The sequence below is a fragment of the Capricornis sumatraensis genome, chromosome 21 (assembly GCF_032405125.1).
Source record: "Capricornis sumatraensis isolate serow.1 chromosome 21, serow.2, whole genome shotgun sequence".
Taxonomy (NCBI): domain Eukaryota; kingdom Metazoa; phylum Chordata; class Mammalia; order Artiodactyla; family Bovidae; genus Capricornis; species Capricornis sumatraensis.
The window spans coordinates 45,640,599-45,663,674 of NC_091089.1; the positions used below are offsets into that span (position 1 = coordinate 45,640,599).

Sequence of the window (23,076 nt, forward strand, 5' to 3'; positions counted from 1 at the left end):
GAGGAGAAGGGGATGACAGAGGATGAGATGGTTGGATGGCATCACCAACTAGATGGACATGAGTTTGAGTAAACTCCGGAAGTTGATGATGGACAGGGAGGCCTGGCGTGCTGCAGTCCATGGGGTCACAAAAAGTCGGACACAACTGAGTGGCTGAGCTGAGCCTTTTATGAGGATAAAGTAAATTCATGGTCAATGAATTTGACAAAGTAAATTTCATGGTCAATGACCAACGATAAAGTTATATTTAAAAAAGACATCAAACATGGAACATTCTTCAATATGTTCATGATCTTTGATGTTTAATTTAGTAATTCCACTCTATAAATATATCCTAAGGACAGATAGACATGTTGAAAGGCTGGTGTGCACACGTTCACTACTGCCTTCATTTTACAGTAAAGGTTGGATGCAATCAAAATAATCTGCCAGAGGGGACTGGCTATACCACAGGGTGACCTTTTGTGCAGCTAGTTACAGTCGTCTATTTCTGAAAATAGCCTTGTGATACAGGAAAGTGCTCATCATCTGTTCCATATAAAAAGCAGGTGATTTGTGCATGCATGGAGCATGACCCTAGTTTAATTTCCAAGTGTGTTCATGTCTGTGTGTGGATGCATGTCTCCAGGTCTTGAGTCTGGACTGTCATCTGGGGAAGGACATGTTGCGGAGACCCCTGCCTTGGTGGCTGGAGACACCTGCCTCTGGGGCCAGATGCTTGCTGGGTACCTCCTGGAGGAATGGTCAGGACAGCAAGGCCTGGGGAATGTCCTCCCTGAGGACCTGACTCTGTGCCCTTTGTGGCCCTATGGCACTCGGCCTCAGCGGGCCTGGAGCCCTGGGAGCAGGGGCAGCTGTGCAGGCTCTGATGGCAGGAAACCAACAGAGACACTGGTGTCCATCCCTCTCCAGGGCTCAGGACCAGAGGGAGGGGTGGCGTCTGCAGGATAAGCCTTGGGGGTGGCATGGGAACACACAGATTTGTCTCCAGATAGTGGAATTGTGGATTTTTGTTTTCCTCATCTTTTTCATTATTTTTCAAAATTCAGCCATGTTAATAATCAGAAAAAAATACGTAGCCATTTCAGGTCACATACTGCTTAGAAGTTGGAGCAAAGCAGTTGCTCTGGACCTCATAGCTAGGCAGGTGTGCCGTCCTGGCTTGTGGCATGAGGCTGCAGTGCGGAGGCAGGTGGGTGGTCAGCAAAGGGCCCCTGAAGTCACTGCGGCTGTGTGGGCAGAGGCAGAAATGGGCCCTGGCCTTGCTTGCAGCCTGTGGAGCAGCATAGTTAGTGTGTGTGTGTTGAGGTAAGTGGCAGTGACAGGTAGGGGATGGGAACATTGTGTCACTGTCCAGAAGCCCCATACCAAAGTGTCCTGCCTCCTTAGGCTATGGGGGACTGGCAAAGGAGGGATCCTCAGCTAAGCAGGACTGGCCCAGCCTGAGCCTGCTCTGCACCCCTGCCTACACCCTGGTTGCTGGGAGGATCAGGGATCCAGGATCTGGAACAAGCTCGAGGATCAGGTTGATCTGACTTTGAACACACTGCCACTCAATGCTGGTGGTTGTGTCTCCTCCAGCCACCCGTGGGACACAGTCATCAAGGCAGCCATGAGGAAGTACCCGAATCCCATGAACCCCTGTGTTGTGGGTGTCGACGTGCTGGAGCGCAGTGTGGATGGCCGGGGCCGGCTTCACAGCCACCGCCTCCTCAGCACCGAGTGGGGGCTGCCCAGCCTCGTGAGAGCGGTGAGCCCCTTGGGAGCCCAGCTACACCAACAGCCTGTCTATACCTGCCAGCCTGGCTGGCACCCATACGTAGGGAGTGTCAACCTTCCCATTTGGGCTTTCTGGGAAGCCTGAGAGATAGTTTGTTCTCTGTGAATTAATTGTTCACTTGAGTGTTCAGCATGTCCACTGACCCACCTGTGGCAGAGAACCCCCCCCACAGGAAACCTAACCCCCCACAGCCCCCCTTCCCACCTCTGAATGCCCCATTGCAGCTCCATCACCCTGCCAGGTGTGGCCTGAGCCCCAGAGCTGGCTCTGCACAGCGGTGGTCAGTGGGGTGGGGCAGGGGGCTTGGTCCTCAGCTGAGTTATCAGCCAGACCTTGGCTTCAGTGCCCCAGGTCCTGCCCCACTTTCGCCTCCATCTCAGTGCCGGTCCCTCCATCCCTGATTTATGTGTCCGTCTGTCTCATCTGCTGGACAACAGTTGCTGGAGGTGCTGCTGCAGCTTGATTGAAGAAGTTAGTAGCTGATCTGAAGTGACATGCAGTGTTTGAGGGTATGACAATGTCACCATGCTGGTTTGTTTTTCAGATTTTGGGGACCAGTAGGACTTTGACATACATCAGAGAACATTCTATCGTGGATCCAGTAGAAAAGAAAATGGAGCTCTGCTCCACCAATGTGAGCAATAGCCATAATGGTGCATAATGTCTTCATTTAATTGTGTTTCCAGCCCACCTTTGGTCTGTGATCTTTAAATAGAAAGGCTGAATTTGCTTTAGCAGTATCTTGTCTTTTTATTCCAGTGTAAAAACATACTGAAGAACACACATAATGATGTGAACACACCTTTGTAACCAGGGGACAGACTCCTGCCTCCCTATTGCCCCCCGCCCCTCTCAGCTGCTGCCTTGCCCGCAGCAGCATATGTGTCTCTTAGCAGCCACTGAAACAGCCACTTCCTCCTGCCTTCCTCTCTCCTGTCTCACAATCAGGAACCATTGATACTGGCCTGATGCAATTTCAGAGGGAGTGTTGGGGGAATTGGGTGGGCTGGAGCATGGTTATGCCAGCCCCTTATTCTGTGGGTGGGGTCACTGCAGGTGCAAACTCCCAGTTGACCCCCTGGACCTTAGTCAACGGCCCCTTCCCTCAGGCCAGGCAGCCCTTCCACAAAGGCAGAGTGAGCTGGGCGGGTATTTGTACATTGGCCATTCCTGACGGTTTATATATTGTTCTCTCTCTACTTAGAAAATTCCACTTCCTCTTTGCAGAAAGCTGAGTTGTCAGTAGAGGGGACTAGTTCTGGCTCCGGAGGAAGGGGAGAAGGAAGGTCGAAGGAAAGGCTTTGGGGAGGACAGGTGATCACCAAGTTGCTGTGTGGCTACGAGAGTTAGTGATCAGCCTTTCTGCGTCTCATGCTCCTCATCTGAAAAACAAAGAGCAGACTACACAGTGTGGTTGAGGATCAAGGAAAGAAAATAAGGTTTATTAAACACAGCATCTTGCATAAAAACATTGCAAATACAGTGGTGACTGCTCATGAGCCAGGCTCAGGTTTGGGTGGGGTGTGGAGGGAGGGTGGTGTCTCCAGAACAGCGGCCAGGATGCGCGGGCCTCGGCGTTCCTTCTGCTCTGGCTCCGGTAAGTGCAGGTGTGGAGTTGTGAGAGTGTGGGCAGTCTGGGAAGAAATGCAAGAGAAGAACCTACAGCCATTGTGTCCTTTTTTAAGATCACACTCACAAACTTGGTGTCAGTGAGTGAGAGGCTGGTGTACACACCCCACCCGGAGGACCCAGGAAAGTAAGTGGACTGAACTCTGGGGCAGGGCAGGGTGGGGCAGGGGGGGGCAGGGCGGGGGCTCCCTCTCCAGACTGCTCAGCCTCACCTCCAGCGCGCTCTCCTGCAGGACCGTGCTCACCCAGGAAGCTGTCATCACCGTGAAGGGAGTCAGCCTCGGCAGCTATCTGGAGAGTTTAATGGCCAACACGATATCGTCCAATGCAAAGAAGGTACCACCTCTCACTGTTGGGGGGCTGGTGGCCAAAGGAGTGGGCATCCTACTGAGTGTATGCAGTGGGGAGGGCCCCAGGCCTGTGGGGAACAGAGGCTAGCGAGGCAAGCCACCACTTGCAGCAGCAGCTGAGCTACCAGGGCTCTTAAACAAGACAGACCCACACATCCAGGACAAGTGTGGGCGTGGGCATGCAGGACACTCAACATTTTTAGCAGTTTTGTATTTAACTGGCATTTTGAGTACCTCTGGCAGGATTTGGGAGTAAGCCTTGTGGAGGGACCTTGGGAGGGATGGGTCCCAGGCTGTGTGGGTGCCAGGGCCCAACTCTTTGCCTGGGCATGGAGTCCCCTCTCTGCCATCCCCCGCTCTCCCTTCCCCTTTGGTTTCTGTCTGCGACCAATGGCATGGCACCTAAGCCTTCCCTTCCTAGTGCATTCAGGTCAGGGCTTGGCTGAGAGCCGTTTATGCTTGCATTTAGGCGTATTTGTCCAGTCACAATACAGGACCTGTCTGCCGTGTTTCTAGAAAAATCCAGATTTGAGGAAGGTTGAGAGTAGCTTAGCTCAGGGTAGTGTCCTCCACTTCCGACCCAGAGCAGCACTCATCACACTTCAAGCCCGGAGGACAGAGCTGGCATGACTCATTTTGTGTGTCCATGGTCTAGCTTAGGGCAGGCCTGAGCGTTTGCCGAAAAGAACATTTCTACGAGGAAGGCAACTCTCAGCAAGGACAGAGTCCCTTAGCTCTTTATGAGAAAAGTCAGGGAAAACTCAGTGAGGCTAAATCCAGGCCTCTCATTTTCTGTGTTTAGGGGCTGCTGTGCTGGAGGCCTGTGGAGAATCATGGCTTCTCCAGCTGTCGTTATCATCCCACAGCACCCAAGGCCAGGTCAGGGGCGCCCTGGGGCGGCTAGCTACCTGCTGGTGAGGGAGACGGAGATGGAGAGGTGGGTTACCCCACACCCGAGGTTCAGGAGCGGAGGTTAGGGGCCACTCACGGAGAGGTCTGAGGGGCCTCAGGAGGTGACAGCAGGGATGGGGTGCGGCTCCATGGAGCTCTGGCTGGGGCTGGAATTCTGTGTGCCGCCTGCCTTGTTTCTGGGCCTGGTGTCTCCTTTGCGTTCACCTGACCTGAGTAGCTCGCTGTCTGCTGCTCGGTGAGACAGCAGGACGACCTCTGACAGCGCACTGGCTTCTCTCTGTGTTGCTCCAGGGCTGGGCCGCTATTGAGTGGATAATTGAAAATGCGGAACGCGCACTGAGCTAACGAGGCCTGCAGCGCCCCCCGTGCTTAGCGGCGGTAACTACAGGATTCCTGAACCAGGAGGATGTGGTGCCCACTGGGCTCCCAGTGGTGTGTGCCGCCCGCGTGCTGGGAGGGGTCTGCGGGATGCAGCTCTGTGTGGGCCCCGCCCTGTAGAGAAAGACCGAACTGGTTTCATCCTCCTCCTGGCCCACCAGCTCGTTTTGTGGCGAGATTTGTATTCAGGTTTGTCATCTCGTCTCCAAGGGCAGTTTGGCTTTTCCTGAAAGCGGTTCTCAGCACGCAGTCGTGTGTTGTGGGACTTCTGTGTCCTTAGCAGGAGGGTCTCACCAGCAGGTCCAGTGTGGAGGGCTGATCTGAAGGGGATTTTATTGGGAGTAAGACTGGAGTGCCTGCCCATGATGTTGTGCGGATGCCTCTGGCCCAGATGTCAGCACTGTGGCCAGTAGGGCGCCCTTCCTGCTGCTGCCAGCCGTGTGCCATCACTGGCCCTTCATTTTTAGTGCTCAAAGTAGTTTCCCAGCATCTCTTTGAGCTTCTCAAATACTCCTGTTTTTCTCCCCTGAGCGTCTGGGGTGTCAGGGCAGATTTGATGCTGGCATGGTCAGCAGTCATCTCTGCTTCATAAGGTCAGAGTTCACTGCTCCCTCTGCTGAGAGAATCCTTACTCTCCTGCCCTGGAACTCCTCCTACTCGCGGCTTTTCAAGCTCTGGCCCCACTTCCCACCCTCAGTTGGTCTGTCTGCAGCACATATGCACACTTGGCGCTTCAGTCAGCAGACATGAGCCCTGTGGCTTGGGCTCCTTTAAATAGCTTCCTGCTTTTTGCCTAAGGCACTGATGCATAGGTTTGCCAGAAACTTCACCTTGAACCCAAGGTCATGACCTTCTTCCTTGAATGCACCACTAAGTGATCACAAGCAGAGAGCCTGCTTGACTGCTGAGCATCCTACTTGTGTGTGCATGTGTTTGGTGTGTGTCTGATGCTGTTGCTTTGAATTGTGGACCCTATCACATTCTCTTGCCTCACAAACTAGAGCTCAACTGCCTCAATCTTTAATGATGCCTCACCAAAAAAAGAAAGAGAAGAGAAGAAGCGAGTCCAGAGCATGGTCCTGGCTGGACTGGGAGAGGCGGGAGCTCCCAGGTCACAGCCATCGTCAGGCTGGTCAGCCGTGACCTCACAGGACAGGAGGCCTGGCCAGTGGCACTGCTCATGGGGCAGACTTGCTGGGAGCAGGGCAGGCTGCCATGCTGTCCGCTGCACGTTGAGCCTACGTGCCTGCTCTGCTGCGCCTGAGCCTGGTTTGCTCAGACAGCTGTGGGGGCCTCCTTTGTCCTTCCCTCAGTCTCATCTGTCCTCCCCTCAGTGCCAGCTCTCCTGCCGACTCTTGGGGTCTCGCTAAAGAGCTTTCTCTTTGCAGAGGATGCCCCATTCCCCTCCCTTGCCCTTGATCCACAGGCTCACTGCCTGTCTCTTCACACATCTGACCACCAGCTGTTACCTCAGACATAGCTGACGTGTGTCCCTGTCTTACTTCTTCACAGATCTGCACATGCTAGAGTCAGGCATCCACCCTGATAGTGACACAGGCATAGTTAGGATTGGCCAGGAGGGCCATTTGCTCTGTCCTGTGGCTGTGATGAGACTGCACACCGTCTGGGACCCTTGCCTGGACTGCAGCCTGGGCTGGTGGTTCCAAGCTCTCAGCTGTTTTGCTGACATCAAGGTATCTCCAACTGGGAGTTTTAATTTTCTCAATCTTCAAAAATAAAATTTGTGTGTGTTTTAAATGATAATTCTAGAGAAGCTCTCCATAAAGGAGGGTTGGAACTGTATTCTACCACATTTTTTTAGATACTGCTTTTCCTTTGATATTAATATTTCCAATTCAAAATTAAAATTCATTTTTATTTTTGAGACTTTTATGCACATAGCTTTAAAGGTAAAATAGTTAAAAGATTTATGACAAAAACAATCCCTCTTACCCTTTCCACAGAGGAGGCTTCTACCCTTCTGTAGACTCTCTTGGCAGTTTTGGCATTTACTGTTAGATTCCTAAAATACATGAGCATACTCTGCTATTTCTTGATTCAACAATTTTAGATGAAATCTGTTGACTTCCTGCTATGATAGATGGTTATTTTCTCTCTCACATCTTCCCATCTCCAGTATAGCTGTGTTGTAACTTATGGTTAAAATCACATTGTTTCTATAATTAAAACATACATAACTACTATTTATTACTAAGTGAAAAGCTATACGTTAATTACATTTTCTTTTAAAAGAAAAACATTTATTTGACTGGGTCTGGTCTTAGTTGTAGCATGAGGGATCTTTAGTTGTGGTATATGGATCTAGTTCCCTGACCAGAGATGGAACCTGAGCCCCTGCTTTGGGCCGCCAAGGGAGTCTCTATGTTGTCTTTATGTAGCTTTTCTCCCCTTGGAGGTAATAATTGTCTTTTCCTTTTCATCTGTTTATTTTTTCAAAGTCCCTGGCTGAATGCCCCCACATTCTTCACCTGCTCTCGCAGCACCTCACAGTGTCCTCTCCTGCAGCTCAAACCCCATAGGTTGCACGCGCCTTTCTCACTCCCCTGGTGCTGTCCTTCCTGGAGGCCCGTCTTACTCTCTGACCAGCAGCCGAATGGCTGTTGGCCTTTCTCCCTTCCTGGAGCCCTGTCTCCTGGCCTCCCTGCCTTCTCTTTCACCATAAAATGGGGAAGGACATGCCACAGTAGCTTCCAGGACTTGACACATCTGAAAATGTCCCTTCTCTTCCCACTCTTCACTCAAAGGTTGGTTGGACATATAAATGTAGGTAAAAATACTTGTTCTCAGAATTTTGAAGGCACTGCTCCATTGTTTTCCACTTCACTTCCTGAGCCTTTGTATATGGCTTTTTTTTTTTTTTTTTGTCTCTGGAAGCTTTTAGGGTCTCTTTGTTCCTAATGTGAAATTTCATATAGCCAAGCCTTGTTGAAGTGATCTTTTAAAAGCACTCTGTGCTGCACTGTGCATGTTAAATTCCTGCCTGTGGTGCTGTGCTACAATTATGTCACACATTACTGAAAAAGTGGGTGAAGGGTATGCAGCTTCCAGTAAGTCTACATTAATTTCAAAATTTAAGGTTAAAAAATTTCAAAAATAGCGATATCATGGAAAATGGCAGAGGTGGGTGCCCTGAGATTCAGTCCCCGCATTGAAACAAACAATAAGCTGGCCAAAAAAAAAAAAAAAACCCAAACAGAATCAACTTTTGTAGAACTCTAGGTTTTAGTCAAGATACCTAAACTAACCAGTAGGGTGCTGAATGAATCTTAATTAACTCACCCTGCAGATTTTGGACTTGGCAGCTTTCAAAATTAGGGCAGCCAATTCCTTAAAATAAATCCCTGTGTATGTGAAAGAAGACTCTGGAAGAAAATTGTGGCTATTTTGACCACTGTGAAATGATACCTCATTATAGTTTTGATTTCGATTTCTCTGATAGTGATGTTGGTGTTCTATGGGTTTTTTGGCCATCCGTATCCCTTTTTTGCAGAAACGTCTGTTTAGATCTTATGTCCATTTTTTGATTGGGTTGTTCTGTTTGATACGGAGCTGCATGAGCTGTTTGTGTATTTTGTAGATTAATCCCTTGTAACTACAGCTTTGGAAGAGTGGAGTCTTAACCATGGGACCACCAGGGAAGTCTGCCATTGGTAATTTGGTAGGGATTGCATTGGGTAATACAGTAATTTTGACAGTATTGATTTTTCCAATCAAGAACATGGTATATATCTTTCCATTTGTTTGTATCTCTGATTTCTTTTATTAGCATTTTATAATTTTCAGAGTACAGGTCTGTTGTCCCCTCAGATATGTTTATTCCTATTTATCTTGATGAGATGGTAGATGGGATTGTTTCCTTAATTTCTCTTTCTGATCTTTTGCTGTTATTGCACAGGAATACAAGAGATTTCTGTATGTTAATTTTGTATACCGCAACTTTACTGAAGTCATCAGTAAGCTCTAGCAGTTTTCTGGTAGCATCTTTAGTATTTTCTTTGTGTAGTATGATGTCATCTGCCAACAGTAACAGTTTTACTTCTTTTCCAATTTGGATTCTTTTTATTTTTCTTCTCTGATTGCCATGGTTAGGACTTCCAACACTATGTTGAATGAAAGTCAACAACAGTGGATATCTTTGTCTTATTCCTGATCCTAGAGGGAATGCTCTTAGCTTTTCACCCTTGAGAATGATGTTAGCTATAGGTTTGTTGTATGTGGTGTTTAATATGTTGTGTCAGTTTCCTCAGTGACTACTCTCATTACCTTTTGGAAGGAATCAAAACCAAGGCCTAAGCACAGGCCCAGATGATTCTGACCCAGGTATCATCAGACCACACTTTGGGGGATGTTGGGCCCCCTCTCTTCATGAAATCCGTTTCCAGGAGTGTTCTTGACTGACACCAGCTCGCAACTTACTATAAACTCCTAGAGGTTTATATCGCTTTGGGCCATTTTTTCTAAATTATTCACATGTTTTTCTGATCAGAAGCAGAGATGAGATGTTTTCTTTCATGCACAGCCCTGGGTGCTCACTGAGTATGTGGTAACTTGAGGACTGGGTTCAGAATCATAGCCCTCAGTGGGGAAGGCAGGTGGAGAGAAAGCAGGGTTATGAGCACAGGGCTGGACCTCACATGTGATGCTGGGCTAGAGGTTTGACCTTGGGCAAATATCTACCTGGCTATATTCCCATCTTTCAGATAGACAACAAGTGCATGCACAGCACCTGCTTCAGAGCTGAGTATCAGGATTGTGGCTGAGAGTGCTTTACACAGCACCTGGTGTGGAAAAGTGCTTGAAACCAAGCAGGACCTTGTGGGGCCTTCCTGGTGACAGACCCCACCATCCTGTGTTCCCCACCTATCGTTGGTAGAAAAATGTTAGCCTCTTAGCCCTTGCCCAATTTCCAAAGAGCACATTTAATCAGAGAAGTGCAAAAATGGAGAAGCAAGTGCAACAGTCAAGCAGGTCAAAGCAATGATAGTTTAGCCATTAAACAAAGTCAGGGACCTTTAGTTCCTCCCCAAGGGCTATAGGTAATATTTTGAGCCCTGTCCTGAGATGGTTTACTGAGAGTAACCCCCATGAAGTGGAGAAGTTAGCTGCATGCTGACAGTCAGCAGGCAGACCCCTCGAGTAGCTGGAACCAGATGGTTGATGATGGAGATTCTAGAAATACCACCCCGTTACTGCACCACCCACCAGTCAGGACAAATGTCCACAAGTGATCAGGCACCCCTGACCCTCTCCCTCACCTTGCCTTTAAAAACGTTTCCCTGGGGGCTTCCCTGGTGGTCCAGTGGCTAAGACTCCATATTCCCAACGCAAGGGGCCTGGGTTCAGTCCCTGGTCAGGAAGCTAGATCCCACATGCTGCAACTGAAGATCCTTCATCCCACAACTAAGACCTGGCACAGTCAAATAAATAAATATTTAAAAATATGTATTATAAAAATAAAAACGCTTACCTGAAAGCTGTCAGGGAGTTTGGCTGTTTGGTCACAAGCTGCCCATTCTGTGTGCTAACTCTGTGCTGGTATCCTGCAGTAAATGCTGCACTTTCCTTCACAGCCTGGAGTTGGCAGGGTGGTTTTGCTGTGCATCGGGCAAGTGAAATCAGTAACATGCTCAACTACTGGGAGCTAGTGTTGGCTACTAAAACCCAGCAAAATATTTAAAAATGTATTATCTAACATAAAGGTTATTTTCATATCTTCCCTTCTTTTCTTTTCTTGGCCTTGGCTACTAAAACCCAGCAAAATATTTAAAAATGCATTATCTAACATAAAGGTTATTTTCATATCTTCCTTTCTTTTCTTTTCTTGGCCAAACTGTTTTAATATGACAAATTTGAAGTCATTTGGGATGTTTTATTTCAGCCCAGTTGGCACATACATTTTAATCAAAATGTTATGATTAGTAAGGGTTAACTATCATCCTTTGAAAGGGGCATTAGTAAAAAGGTCCTGAGTATGAGCTCAGTGCTGATGAACACATGATTTGCGTTCACACAGCAGTTCAATTATAGGTCTCCAGGGTCTCTGATATCTGCCCACCGATGTGTTAATGGAAAAAGCGGGTCTGGAGGCTGTGCTGTGCTTGGTGGCTCCACCAGGGCTCTCAAGTGGACGGGAGCCTGGAGAGGAGCATGTGGTGAGTGGCATTTACAAGAGTGGGGTTTCTGCGGGCTCCAGGGAACCAGCAGGTGCAGAAGCTGCTGCCTCAGGCCTCCCAATTCTAATCAGCCACCTTTGGGGCGCAGTGACTTCTGACTTTGGGTTTTACTCCTACCTTAAAGGAAGCATATGGCTGTGCATGGCACTTACGTGGTAAAGTGCACCGACTACACACTATGTCAGTTGTTTGGAAGACATGTTAATGGTTCTGTCTTTGTATTGTTGACTTATTCTTATTTCCATATTGAACCTGCTCATTCATCCATTCACTCCAGAAACACTTATTGAGCACCTGTTGCATGCAAGATAGTTTTCCAAATCTAGGGATGTAGCAGTGAAGAAATCTGACAAAGATCCGTGTCTTCGTGGAAGTGTAGTAGATGCTACGTGCGATGGAGCAAAGAGGAAGAGCAGCAGCAAGTACTGCAGTCATGGGAGTCCAGAAGCTACCGGAAGCAGCTGTGCCAGGGGAGGGGGCCCATTCTGTGCAGCCGTGTGAGGCAGAAGCAGGAGGTGAACAGTGGCGTGAATGATACTAGGGCTCCAATCCACTACTGCACCTGCTCACTGATGGAGTTTCGCAGGGAAAGAGCATCTGCCTGGCTCTGGATATTTTTAATCAGGGCTGAGAGGGCCAAAGAAATAAGCTTCTGGGCTGGGGATCCCTTACCACAATGGGAGGTGTGTAGACTGGGGACCCCCACCTCCGCTATGGCTGTGGTAACCGTTTTTGTTTATTAAGCTGAACAGCAAGATTTGTCTGTACATTTGTTTCCATTTAATGCAATTAAATTGTGTGTTACATGTACCCACTCTCCACCCTACCCAGCCACTCGCTTCCCTTCATGTCTGCAGTGGGACACATCACACAGCGGGGCACATGTCATATTGCAGGATGAGACCTACCAAAACAGACCATGCCTTTGCATCCAGCAGGTTGGGAGATGAACAGTAATTGGATGGTGCCGGCACAAAACAGCAGGTGAAAAGGGGGTGGTTTTTTGCTTGTTATTAATGTGTGTCAATGCATCTCTTTTTAAATTTGGGGAGATGGACTCAGATTTTTTTATAGCAAATAGTAGAACTGAACCTCTCTTTGCCATAATCAGGTTTGTCAATACAGAGAAGTACTGTTTAATGACACTTGGCTTCAGTGAAAGGGTGAGTGTGAATTGCAGATTCCTCCCACTTTCTGTTCCATGACTCGGGCTCTCAGTGACTCACTGCTCAGTGTCTGCAGCATGGATACTCTGACCCCACGTCATGTTTCTCCTGATTTAAGTGACCCGGAGACCACCTCATCCAACAGCCTCACTGCTGAAGTCAGGAAGCACTGCACGGCTTTCCCAACGTGTGAGGACTGAGGGTTGTTCCACTGCTAAGCTGGAGCAGCTGAGTCAGAGCCAGTTCGCATACCTGAGACCAGGCTCTGCTTCACTAATTTATGGTTGTTTTTCCCCCCTCAATTATCAAGGTGGAAGCCCTTAGGTCCTACAGAGCTCTGCCAGTCGCTACTATTGTGGAGCAGAGTGAGCCCGTTTCTACCATGAAGCTGTGTCCACCACCAGATGCACTGCGAGGAATGCCTTAGGCTGCTGCAGGGAGCCACACAGAAGTGGGGATGTCGAGCCATTAAGTTCACGGTGCTCAGTTCAAGTTCACAGTCTATGGGTCTGACTCCTGAGATGACCTTGTGACAGGGTGACCCAAATCATCTTCCCTTTCTTATGGACAGCTGAAATCTTCTCAGGCATCTTCTGCTTTTGAGGTGTCTAAGATCACAAAGTTTCTTCCCTTTAAACAAGAAGCTACCCTGTTTTCTGTTTCACGTTCAGCTTCGGCTCTGCTGTAGGAGCTACAGTTAAGGAGGTCTGTCCACCTTTGCAGAATCGTGCTGCTTCTCCTTCCTTCTCTGTGATTGCCCATAGCTTCTACACCACATTGGCTGAGGAATTTGATATTCAGGTAAGCTTTCCAGAAATCCTCTCTGGCATTCCCACTCTCCCAAACACTGCACTCCCAGCAAAGTTTGGATGTGATCTTTTCTGCTGTGTCACCGCAGGGGAAGGAACAGGGGAGGTAGGCCAGGGACTGACTGACAGATCCTGCAATGACAGGACCCCAAAGCCAAGAACATGCAGAAGGGCGCCTTCCAGTGACGCTGCCCCTCTGTGCCGACTGCTCCCTAGGGGAGGAAGTTCCCTCCTTTCTTCAGTTTATAGATGCGCCAGAGCTACTCTGAGAGCATCCCAGAACAGGAACCAGTGTCGGACCCCCAGGTGAATGGAACATCCAGGTGATCCCTCAGCTTCTAAGCCTCAGGGACACAGTTGACCTCCTTAATGCCCCAGCTTTCAGGAGCCTGCTTCATGAGTACTGTGTCCTGTCAGTGAATAGTGCACATGTTAAGAGGCTCAGGTTGTGCCACTGGCATCAAAACCCCACAGCAAAAACAGCTGGAGAATGTTCCACATAGTGACATCTATTCTAAAATACATCAGTATACACACCATGCACATTTTAGTGGGATAGCACTGTGAATTCAATCTGCCAAGTAACTGCACCTGAGCATTTAACTAGTGTAAGCAGAGTTTTATATTAAGTAGGTTCTTAGCTCTTAATTTTTTTTTTTTTGGATGAGCCAAAGGAGACGTTTCTAGATGTGGGCCAGAGGTCAACATGAGGGGAAGAGGTGCATTCTGATGGCTGTGTGTATGTATGTATCCACACTCTGCAGAGAGCAGAACTGGAGTCCTGACACATCAGTGTGTAATCCAGCCCTTACTCACAACAGTTCTCCTATGGAGTTCTAGACTAATGATTTGCAACTCTACAGCTTCTCCTCACCAGGGGCTGGAAAGGAGAAAGAAAGGCGTAGTTGAATAAGGGAGGCCCAGAGCTTCCCTTCCTGGTCCCGATGTCTCCAGAACCTAGGAGCAGCAAGGCAAGGGCTGTGCCCTGGACTCAAGTCAGTGAGCATGTGGATTACGAGCTGAGGTCTTATCAATCATACATCTGGCAAATAAGTAATGGATTAATATCACACTCAGTATCACCTAAGGTTTAAGGCACGTAAAAGGCCAAGGATGGTCGTTAATTGACATAAAGACAGAACCTTCCTAAATTCATTCTGGGTTTAAACTCAAGCCTTTAAGAGCTACAACAAGAAATTTTGTTTCATGGGACATAAGAACACATACCATAAAGAATTCTATTTAGGAGAAAAAAAGCTTTGTCTTTCTAAATATTGTATAACTATGGAGACAAATTATCTGTAGATTTTAGTTTCCTACCCTGCAAGGTGACAAAGGAAGCAGGCTGCTTGGTGACTCAGCAGAGTTACAGTGGCAGCTTATTTTCATTTATTTTCCCAGTGTGGTTCTTGCAGGTTGTATTTCTCAAGCTGATCGTAAACTGCTGATGTCACATAAATGTATTTTGTGTTTCCAACCTAGGTGGTTTCAAACAGCTAGTCACCAAAAGATAGCACCATTTTATAATAGGAACTCCACACATAACATATGATGGAAAGTCATTTATTTTCTCCTCAATAAATTTTAAAAGACTTTAATGGAAAATGTTTGGTAGCGTCATGTTACGCTGAATGCCAGCAGTGCCTGGACTTTATTCACGCAAGAAGCCAGGTCAACGTGTACACATTTCTCCATGGCCCTTCAACAGTTCTCCACGTACAAAATTGTCTGCTATTTTGCACTAGCAAATAGCAATATAATTTAAAACTTTCCTATGTGACACCTAAAATCCAGTCTGACATTTATTAATACAGTTAGAAAAATAAGAGTCTTAAAAAATTCATGGCATGAGTTTACGGTGCTGACCACATGATGTGAGTTTATGAGATCATGGGATCTCATCAAATGTAAGATCATTTTAAAAACTCCTACATGACAACTTTCTGGTTTAATTTGAAAGGCTTAAGACTTGAAATCTAGTGAGACTATTAAGTTGATGTACTTAACTTTTACTTGTGTTGGGAGAGTTAATTTTCACTGTCCACTGAATGAATGCCCTCCAGATACTAATAAATATATTACAGTATTTACAAGCTTTGCTATCTTTCCTGACACTGACAGAAAGTTAAACTGTGAGAAGTGAAATGAAAGTGTTCTCAGCCTGGAGTAAGAGGGTGAGAATGAGGCCGGCGCGCAGACACACATCAGATTCCACCTGAGGACAGCCAGCCAGCGACGCTGTCGTCAGACTTCAGAAGTGCCAGAAGCAGCACAAAGACCAATCTGGGATCCCAAGAACAAGGGCGGGCGGGGGGCAAGGCTAAGGACTGTGAAAGCATGCCCCACAGGCCAGCAGTGGATGTCTCTCGAATTATCCAGTTTGGTTGAGGTGCCGGACACACGTCATGGATGCGGGAGGATGGGTGTGGGGATTTGATTTCTACAATCTCGGCTGTGCCGTGTGCCCTTTTCTACTCTTTTTGTGCAAACTGTCCCATGGAAACCTGCCGCTCACGATGTCCCAATAGCTGAACAGTGTCACAGACCTGGAGCAGTGAAGTCAAGGACCACATGGGCTAGATTTTGCCATGTGAATGGGATTCTTGTTTGGGGGGAGGGGTTAGCTTTTTGTATTTTAGAAACACCTATAAACTAGTCTTTATTTTAAAAAGCACACTCTCCTGGGTCTTTTTCCCATGGACACAAACACCCACCCCCACCCCTCTCACTGTCTTCCTTGCACCTGTCCTGGGGATGGTCTAGAGGCTCAGGCCAAACCATCAGGGGTCTAGAGTTGAAACTGTCCCTTGGAAAACTGTACAAACAAGATTCACTCAATGTAACATTTTAAGCTCTCACATGAGCCTCTTTGAAACAGTAAATATTTCCATAATCAGGGTTTTCTGGTGGCCCACTTTTACATGCAAATACAAATTGTTAACATGCATTAATTACTTAAGTCAATTGGTAAAGTTTATTTTGTAAGTGTAAGTAATTTTAAGCAATTTACTAACTTATAAATTTCAACTATGAAAAACCACTACCAGAGCAGTTCTGAGGTATTACTGTTAATTCCCTATAGAAATGTTGTTGAGGGGGCATGGAGTGACTGCCATGCCTTTTGGTGAGCAGTGCTGTCTCCAGTGCTGACTGCAGACGTGTCCCAGAGTGTGTCAGAAAGCGGCCTGGCTCATTAACCAGGCTTGTGAATGTGACTGGTCACCACTGAGCCAACCAGAACCACAGAGAGAGATGCCACGGAATGGACCACACAGCTGAGAAATGACACGTGTATGGTGCTGCTTCCAGCTTGGCTTCATCAAAGCCCACCCTACCCACTCAAGTCACTTACAAGGAAAATGTGTGCAAAAAGCATCCAAAAAGCTTATCAGCAGGGTAATTTTCTAGTAATTTTAAAAGACTAGACCATGGTTTTCCTTTAAAATTCATTTATAAAAATAAATTTCAGTTTGAGACCTTACGTACCAAATTGTGGCTTAATTCAGTCATGATGGTGAGACTGTAAAGTTATGAAAATTGCTGCTGGAAAGGTGGGTGCTCACAGCCCTTCTTCTAAGAGGCCAAAGTACTGAGCTTCTGGACAAACTTCTAGCCTGCCTTTTTGTCCCATGATGCCAAAAAACTTTCTTAGACCTCCAATATAGAACTACTAGGAACTGTTTTAATACATTCAAGGTAAGGACAGCCTAGCACTTGCTCAGGTAACACTGCCTTGCTGCCCAGGGACACAGGCACCCCCCCTAGGCCTACAGCTCAGATGCTTTGTCCTGGGAGGCAGTGGAGAGCCCTTCCCAAGTGTCTCAGAGCAACAATAACTTAAAACCAGTTTGACGCACAGCAAACCCTTGCAAGTTCTGTGCTGTGAGGCCTCCAGGGGTCTGTGTTCATCAGGTAGGAACACTGTCAGTGGAAATGCCAATATGACTTACTGCTTAGACCATGCTGGCCTCTAAGCCTGTGCTAGACTGATTCCTCACACGAGAACCTTTCTGCCTTAGAACATTATTTCAGGCACAGTAAAGAACTAAGGAAAGTTTCTGGCCTCCAAATCTATAATCACACAAAATCAAGTTTCAAACTACTGTCCTCTTAGTACAGATGAGCAACTGGTGACTGGTCATGTGTTATCAATTGACATGAACACAGCATTTAGTCTGTGGAACAATGCGACACAGCAAAACCCTGATTCTCATGCAAACCCAAGCCTGTTAACCACGGTGAGGAGACAGTGACAGCCCACTCAGTGTCCTCACAGGAATGCAACTCCCACAGGAAGGCACAGGGCTCAGACCTCACTGATGGTCCTCTCTGAGGGGCAGTACTCTGAGGGGCCTGCTGAGGACACATAGAAGGACTGCGTCTTCCTCTTCAATCGAGCTCTCTTGTTGGCCAACACCAGACTGTGGCGGCTTGAGCTGATGATCTCAGAAATGAACTTTTTGCAGTCCACACACACCTCCATAGCACTCCAGTCCTCCACCAGCTCTTTGGGAAATTGGAGTTCTTCATCTGATTTGTCCACAGACTTGGATTTTGAGGACAATCTTGAAAAAAAACATTTAAAATATCCATTATTGTTTAAGAATTCTACTGCAATACTAAGAAAATACATGTAGAAAAAGCAAATTTATTGCCAAAATATGATGGAATAGGTGGTGATTGGCCCATGTCATATTCGTCCAAAGAAGTTATAACTGGTGACAGCATTCAAAATATTTTTTAAAAACCAGGAAACATGTTTTATTAAGAATCTTAGTACCCCTTATAGAATTTTTATAAAATAGGATATTCAGAGTATTCACCTACTGCACATGGTTCATGAATGCTAACTGAAATACGTGTTGCTAACGCCCCACTGATTATGCAAACTTCAAATTCTTTCTCAGTGACCCCATGTCATGGTTAATGAACATTACTTAACTCTTGATGGTAGGTCAGAAAACTGAAGTAAATTTATCTTAATCTTATGACACAACCTGAAAAATTATCTTTGGACTAGCTTTCTTATTTTCACATTTATCAAATATACCTCCCTAACCACAGCAACTGTCTTTGGCGATGGCACCCTACTCCAGTGCTCTTGCCTGGCAAATCCCATGGATGGAGGAGCCTGGTAGGCTGTAATCCATGGGGTCACGAAGAGTCGGACTTCCCTTTCACTTTTCACTTTCATGCATTGGAGAAGGAAATGGCAACCCACTCCAGTGTTCTTGCCTGGAGAATCCCAGAGACGGGGGAGCCTGCTGGGCTGCCGCCTATGGGGTCACAGAGTCTGACACGACTGAAGCGACTTAGCAGCAGCAGGTGACTATTTGGATTCCAGAGAGCTGGAGTTAACTAGACCAACATCACGGTAAATGTTTTGGATAGTTTTTGGAAATAACTAGGAATCATCTACTCATATTTTAATTAAACCAAACAGGAACGTAGAATTAAGTACAGGAAAGAACAGCAGCCATGTTCGCTTGTCCTGAGCCCATGGATAGCTGCCCAAACTCAAGAGCCCAGGAGAGGGGCTGAGCATAGGGCAGAAGCCTCAGACACCGGTCTGAGGAGCTTCCAACTCCCTCACCTCACTGTCCACAGACCTTGACATGCTGAATGGCCACCATCCAGCATTTGGCACCAATTCTAGGGTCCGTCACAGATGGAGGGGCCGCTGGTGTGTAAAACCCTGCCCCTTGGGCCCTGCCACCTTGGAACCTGAGCTGGTCTGCCTTCCTCCTGTCTTTCTTAAAGACCAACGCTAACCTGAACACAAAGTGACTGATACCCACGCCATGTTTTCCTTTTAAAATGCCAGCTCTTGGCATAAAGCTTTATTTCTATCTTTATGTTAGGAATGTAAGTCATCTATTGCAGACCACTATAAACACAGGATTAAAAATACTTTTTTCAAAACTAAAGGAAAGAAAGATTAGACTCTTACATGCAAGTTTTCAACTCCACTGAAAAGGTCAGTTTTAAAGATGACTTTTAAAGGATACATAAAAGTAATTATTTCCAAAGTAGAAAAAATATTAAACTAGGAGATTGTGTCTTTCAAGGAGCTAGCCATTATCCTTGACATGCTACTTCTGGAGAGTTGTATAAGTCAAAACTATTAAAACCAACCCACCCATGTGCCCCTCCTCAAGCCAATATCCCACCATGTCACCACAGTCCTTGAAAGTCCTTTCTTCTTTCACAAAGGACACTTTGGAGACCCAGGCCTCCTGCTCACCTGGCAATGCCCCGAAGTGGCCGATGGTGGCCAGTGGAGGGTTTTTCTGGCCTCATACAGCTTTCCCCTCTCTGCAAGGCAGACGGTCCCAGTGAAAAGATAGGAAGGGTGGAGTATGGCTTGGAAGGCAGCCGCATCTATGATCCCAAATAAAACTGAGAATGAGCAGGACTGCTGGAGAGGCAGAGTCACTGAAATCAGCACAAGCTGTGACTTCACTGAGCTCGGCTTACCTTTTTGCAACACTGTGAGCACACCGGCCTGTATACAAAATCAGAAGGGTTACTTGGCGTGATTCCATGGATATGACTGGAGAGTTAAGAGAAGCCAGAGGCTGCATGCCTCTACCTGTCTACAGTTGGTCCCCCAAACTCCAGTTCTTATACCAGAATGAAACCAACTGGTACAACTGGCTTGCCAAAAAGACCATCAGTCTGTAAAACTTAATGCTATGTCCCATGAAAGGATCAACTTAATGTCTGGGATTTTCTTATCTATTGTGGGTTCACTTGACAGTCACATCTATTTTTTTCTGTTCTAACATGACATATTATTATTAGAACTATCTTGAATACATAAAAGAAACACATGCAGAGAAAAATTTTCCAGGCTTAATATCAAATAACCATCCACTGTTGCAGCAACTGCTGTTGTAACTCGTAAGCATGGCACATGATAACACTGGATTATTTCTACTATTGTTCCTGTGAGAAAAATGATGAAACAGTGGAAGTGCTTCCTTGACTACTGTCATCAATTACAAAAAGCCTTACCTCTTACAGAACTGACAGGTATAAGACCAGGTGAAGAAGGAAAACCTTCTGGTTCGGCAACAAAAGCAAAGCTAAAAAACAGAAATTTTAAAGGAGAAAAGAATTGCCAACAGTAAATTTCCTAATTTGTACATCTAAACACGTATTTATATGTGGAAAATCTTAGTAGACAAAGGGAGAAGAGTACTTAAAGACCCTTTTACCAAGTTTGATTCTGTGACAGTTACAATCTGGCTCTGTATTTGATTATAATTCTACTTTTAAATGGGAGAAAAAGGCCACAGCTCTTAAGGGTCTTGCCATCATGGAAGCTATCTGAAGATTCTAAAAAAGTGTCCTGTGTTTCTCAAATATATTTTCTCAATAATCTTTTAAAAGTTTAACAGCTAAGAGCAGACCTGGTTTTGGGAAGGCACACCATTATTTATTATAGTGGTCTGAAACCTTATGGCTTTCTGTTTCTATGGAAGAAATACTCACTTCTGTGAGCAAGGAAACAGGGACTGCCTGGCAGAGGGTGAGCCTCTGGCCCCTGGAGCCCCCAAAGCCCCGTGCCACCTGGCAGCAGATAGTGCCTGCATGACCCGCCAACTGGAAAGGGCTCTCTACCTTTCCTTTTTTCAGAGCTGTGTAGACATCTTTGTACTGTTGGTACTTTTCCAGCTCTGCTTTGACCAGGACCTGACGAATGTGCATCACCTCCTCCACGGTCAGTGCCAGGCACTCCACCGGGTAGCAGAACTCCTCCTGAAAGTCAGAATCCATGTGAGCAAGAAGCCCCACCCCCTCCAGCAAGGTCATGTCCCCTCCACTTCAGGGCCCTGGTTAGTAGCTCCAAATAAGAAAGAGGCTCAGGAAACCCTGGGGCAGAGCTGGCTCACTCTGGGGACCACAATCTCTGATCACACCCAGATGGTAGCAGGAGACTGCTGGGTCCCAGGTAGCACTAGCCGACCAAGACCTCCGGTAACAGAAGTTTCTCATGTGTGTTCAGATGCATCTCAAACATCTCCAGTCCCTGAAGGGGAGCTGAGTCTCTGTGTCCTGAAATCTGGGGGAAATGTTGCTGCTTTAAACCAAATTTATGTCCATTTTCTTCTGATACACAAAGACAGTATGTAGCTTTCTGTGGTATACTATCTGCTCAAAGGTAAACAGCAAATCTACAGTACTGGTACAGTTTTAAACACTGATTTGTGGTACCCAGAAGAGCCCAAAGAAGATGGTTAGTAACTGACACTGAGAAACGTTATTTAGTGGTAAGTTACATCAGCACAGCCTGAAAACTCCTAATGATGTCAGTGAACTGGACCCGGAGGTCAGTGCTGGGCTGCCCCATGCACTCCAGAGCCCTTGTCACTTTTCCACACGGGATTGTGGAGGATGGCGCTGATATAACTGATCCCACTGAATAAAGAGCCTCTTGCCTGCTCCCAGTTGGCCCTGCACTGATTGTGGACCCAGCAGAAAGACAGAAACATCCTGTGCACCCACAGCATGTGGGCCTCACAAACCCATGCCCTCGGTGTGCACACACTGGAACTCACACCCACACACACAGCAGTGCTGTGCACAGGCATTCTGGACTCAGACAAGCCAAACAAGAAAGCACGAGACTGGATGCAGTTCATGGAGATTTAACATTCAGTTCTGTCTTCTAATCTGAGAAAAACAAAAACAAATCTAGGCTGCAAACTTGACAAACATTAGCATTTACTATAAAAAAGGAAAATTTGCAGAATTACTGCTTCTTATAGTCATTACAAAATTATCTCTGTTCAAGCTAACTTAGGGAAGATTAAATTTGCTAAAAATGTTTTAGAAAAGATCCTGCAGTTGAATTTTTAAGATGAACAGCTTAGTATCTGGAGGATGGGAGGATAGTTTATTAGATTATATCATGTGCTCTAGAATGTCTAAATACTAAAAAAATCCCACCATCACACAATTTTCTCTCAGTAGGAAGAGCTGTCAAAGATAACAGGCTTCAGTTGGCATGTCCAATATTTACTGTGCGTTGCTCGGCCCTGAGAACAGTGTGTGTATGTCCACTGGGACACGACGGCCTCTGAGTGCTGGACATCACAACTGTGCTCAGACTAATGCGCCAGCTGCACACACTGAACAGCAACTTTTCTCAGCTTCTGACGTGTCGTTAAGAAGTCTTTACAGTCGTCTTTATTCATCAGCGACGAGCATGACTACCTATATACGAATCTAGCAAACAAGCAGAAGACTGCTCCGGAGATTGGTGGCCGTGTTGTTAGGAAGATGGCAACCTTACAACGTGACACAGGCGGTGAGATGTGCTGCAACCCTGATAGCAGGCACTGCCCTCTCCTCAGCCTCGAGACACAGACGGGCTCAGTCAGAGCCTACTTTCAACTTTCTGCTTTGAACCATACCCAAATCCACTGCTCTGTCAGATAAAGTAAGAAACAGTGGGTTTTTTTGGTGTTCATGTTCTTTTTTTTAGAATTTCAAGCAGATTATCCTTTGGTAAATAGCTTCCATCAGGTCAAATGCTAATGTTTTAAATCTGGTGCTTTCCCAAGGACAACAAAACTTTAATGCAACATGAAAGTAAATAAATAATTATAGACTGGCTTTATTTTTTTTCAACTGATGAAAAAATATTGATTCAACATCCCCAAAGCCAAATTACCCCAGATCTTGCTGAGATCCTCATGCCGCAAAATGTGAAGAGCACTCAGGGTTCGTGCCCCACCCTGAGCTGAGCCCCCGTCCCCCGTCATGAGGGGCCGGTCACGCTACAGCAAGCATGGAACTTGGGTCCTGGCCCAGCACGGACGCCAGGGGCCAGAGCAGCAAGACTCTGAT

General features: G+C 46.6%; 2 protein-coding genes across 2 annotated transcripts in view; one reads left to right on the forward strand and one right to left on the reverse strand.

The window, feature by feature from the left end:
* Positions 1 to 1,588: 1,588 nt before the first annotated feature.
* PRELID3A (PRELI domain containing 3A) lies at positions 1,589 to 5,016 on the forward strand. Its single transcript, XM_068993972.1, has 5 exons — positions 1,589 to 1,750; positions 2,325 to 2,414; positions 3,466 to 3,536; positions 3,643 to 3,745; positions 4,963 to 5,016. The coding sequence occupies exons 1-5, from the start codon at positions 1,613 to 1,615 to the stop codon at positions 5,014 to 5,016; spliced, it is 456 nt and encodes a 151-aa protein (XP_068850073.1). The 5' UTR covers positions 1,589 to 1,612.
* A 12,508-nt stretch (positions 5,017 to 17,524) lies between these two features.
* SPIRE1 (spire type actin nucleation factor 1) overlaps positions 17,525 to 23,076 on the reverse strand; it is a 76,492-nt gene continuing 70,940 nt past the window's right edge. The window contains exons 11-15 of the mRNA XM_068993696.1: positions 20,845 to 20,982; positions 20,236 to 20,306; positions 19,696 to 19,723; positions 19,463 to 19,599; positions 17,525 to 17,783 (exon numbers count right to left, since the gene is read on the reverse strand). Of these exons, the coding sequence (XP_068849797.1) occupies positions 17,525 to 17,783; positions 19,463 to 19,599; positions 19,696 to 19,723; positions 20,236 to 20,306; positions 20,845 to 20,982 (633 nt within the window). The remainder of the gene's footprint in view (positions 17,784 to 19,462; positions 19,600 to 19,695; positions 19,724 to 20,235; positions 20,307 to 20,844; positions 20,983 to 23,076) is intronic.

What these genes read in the sequence shown, in the direction of transcription:
- PRELID3A (XM_068993972.1), top strand. Translation starts at nt 1,613, where the DNA reads ATGAGGAAGTACCCGAATCCCATGAACCCCTGTGTTGTGGGTGTCGAC. An exon ending in TGCCCAGCCTCGTGAGAGCG is followed by an intron (nt 1,751 to 2,324) that starts GTGAGCCCCTTG and finishes TTTGTTTTTCAG; the next exon opens with ATTTTGGGGACCAGTAGGAC. An exon ending in TATCGTCCAATGCAAAGAAG is followed by an intron (nt 3,746 to 4,962) that starts GTACCACCTCTC and finishes GTGTTGCTCCAG; the next exon opens with GGCTGGGCCGCTATTGAGTG.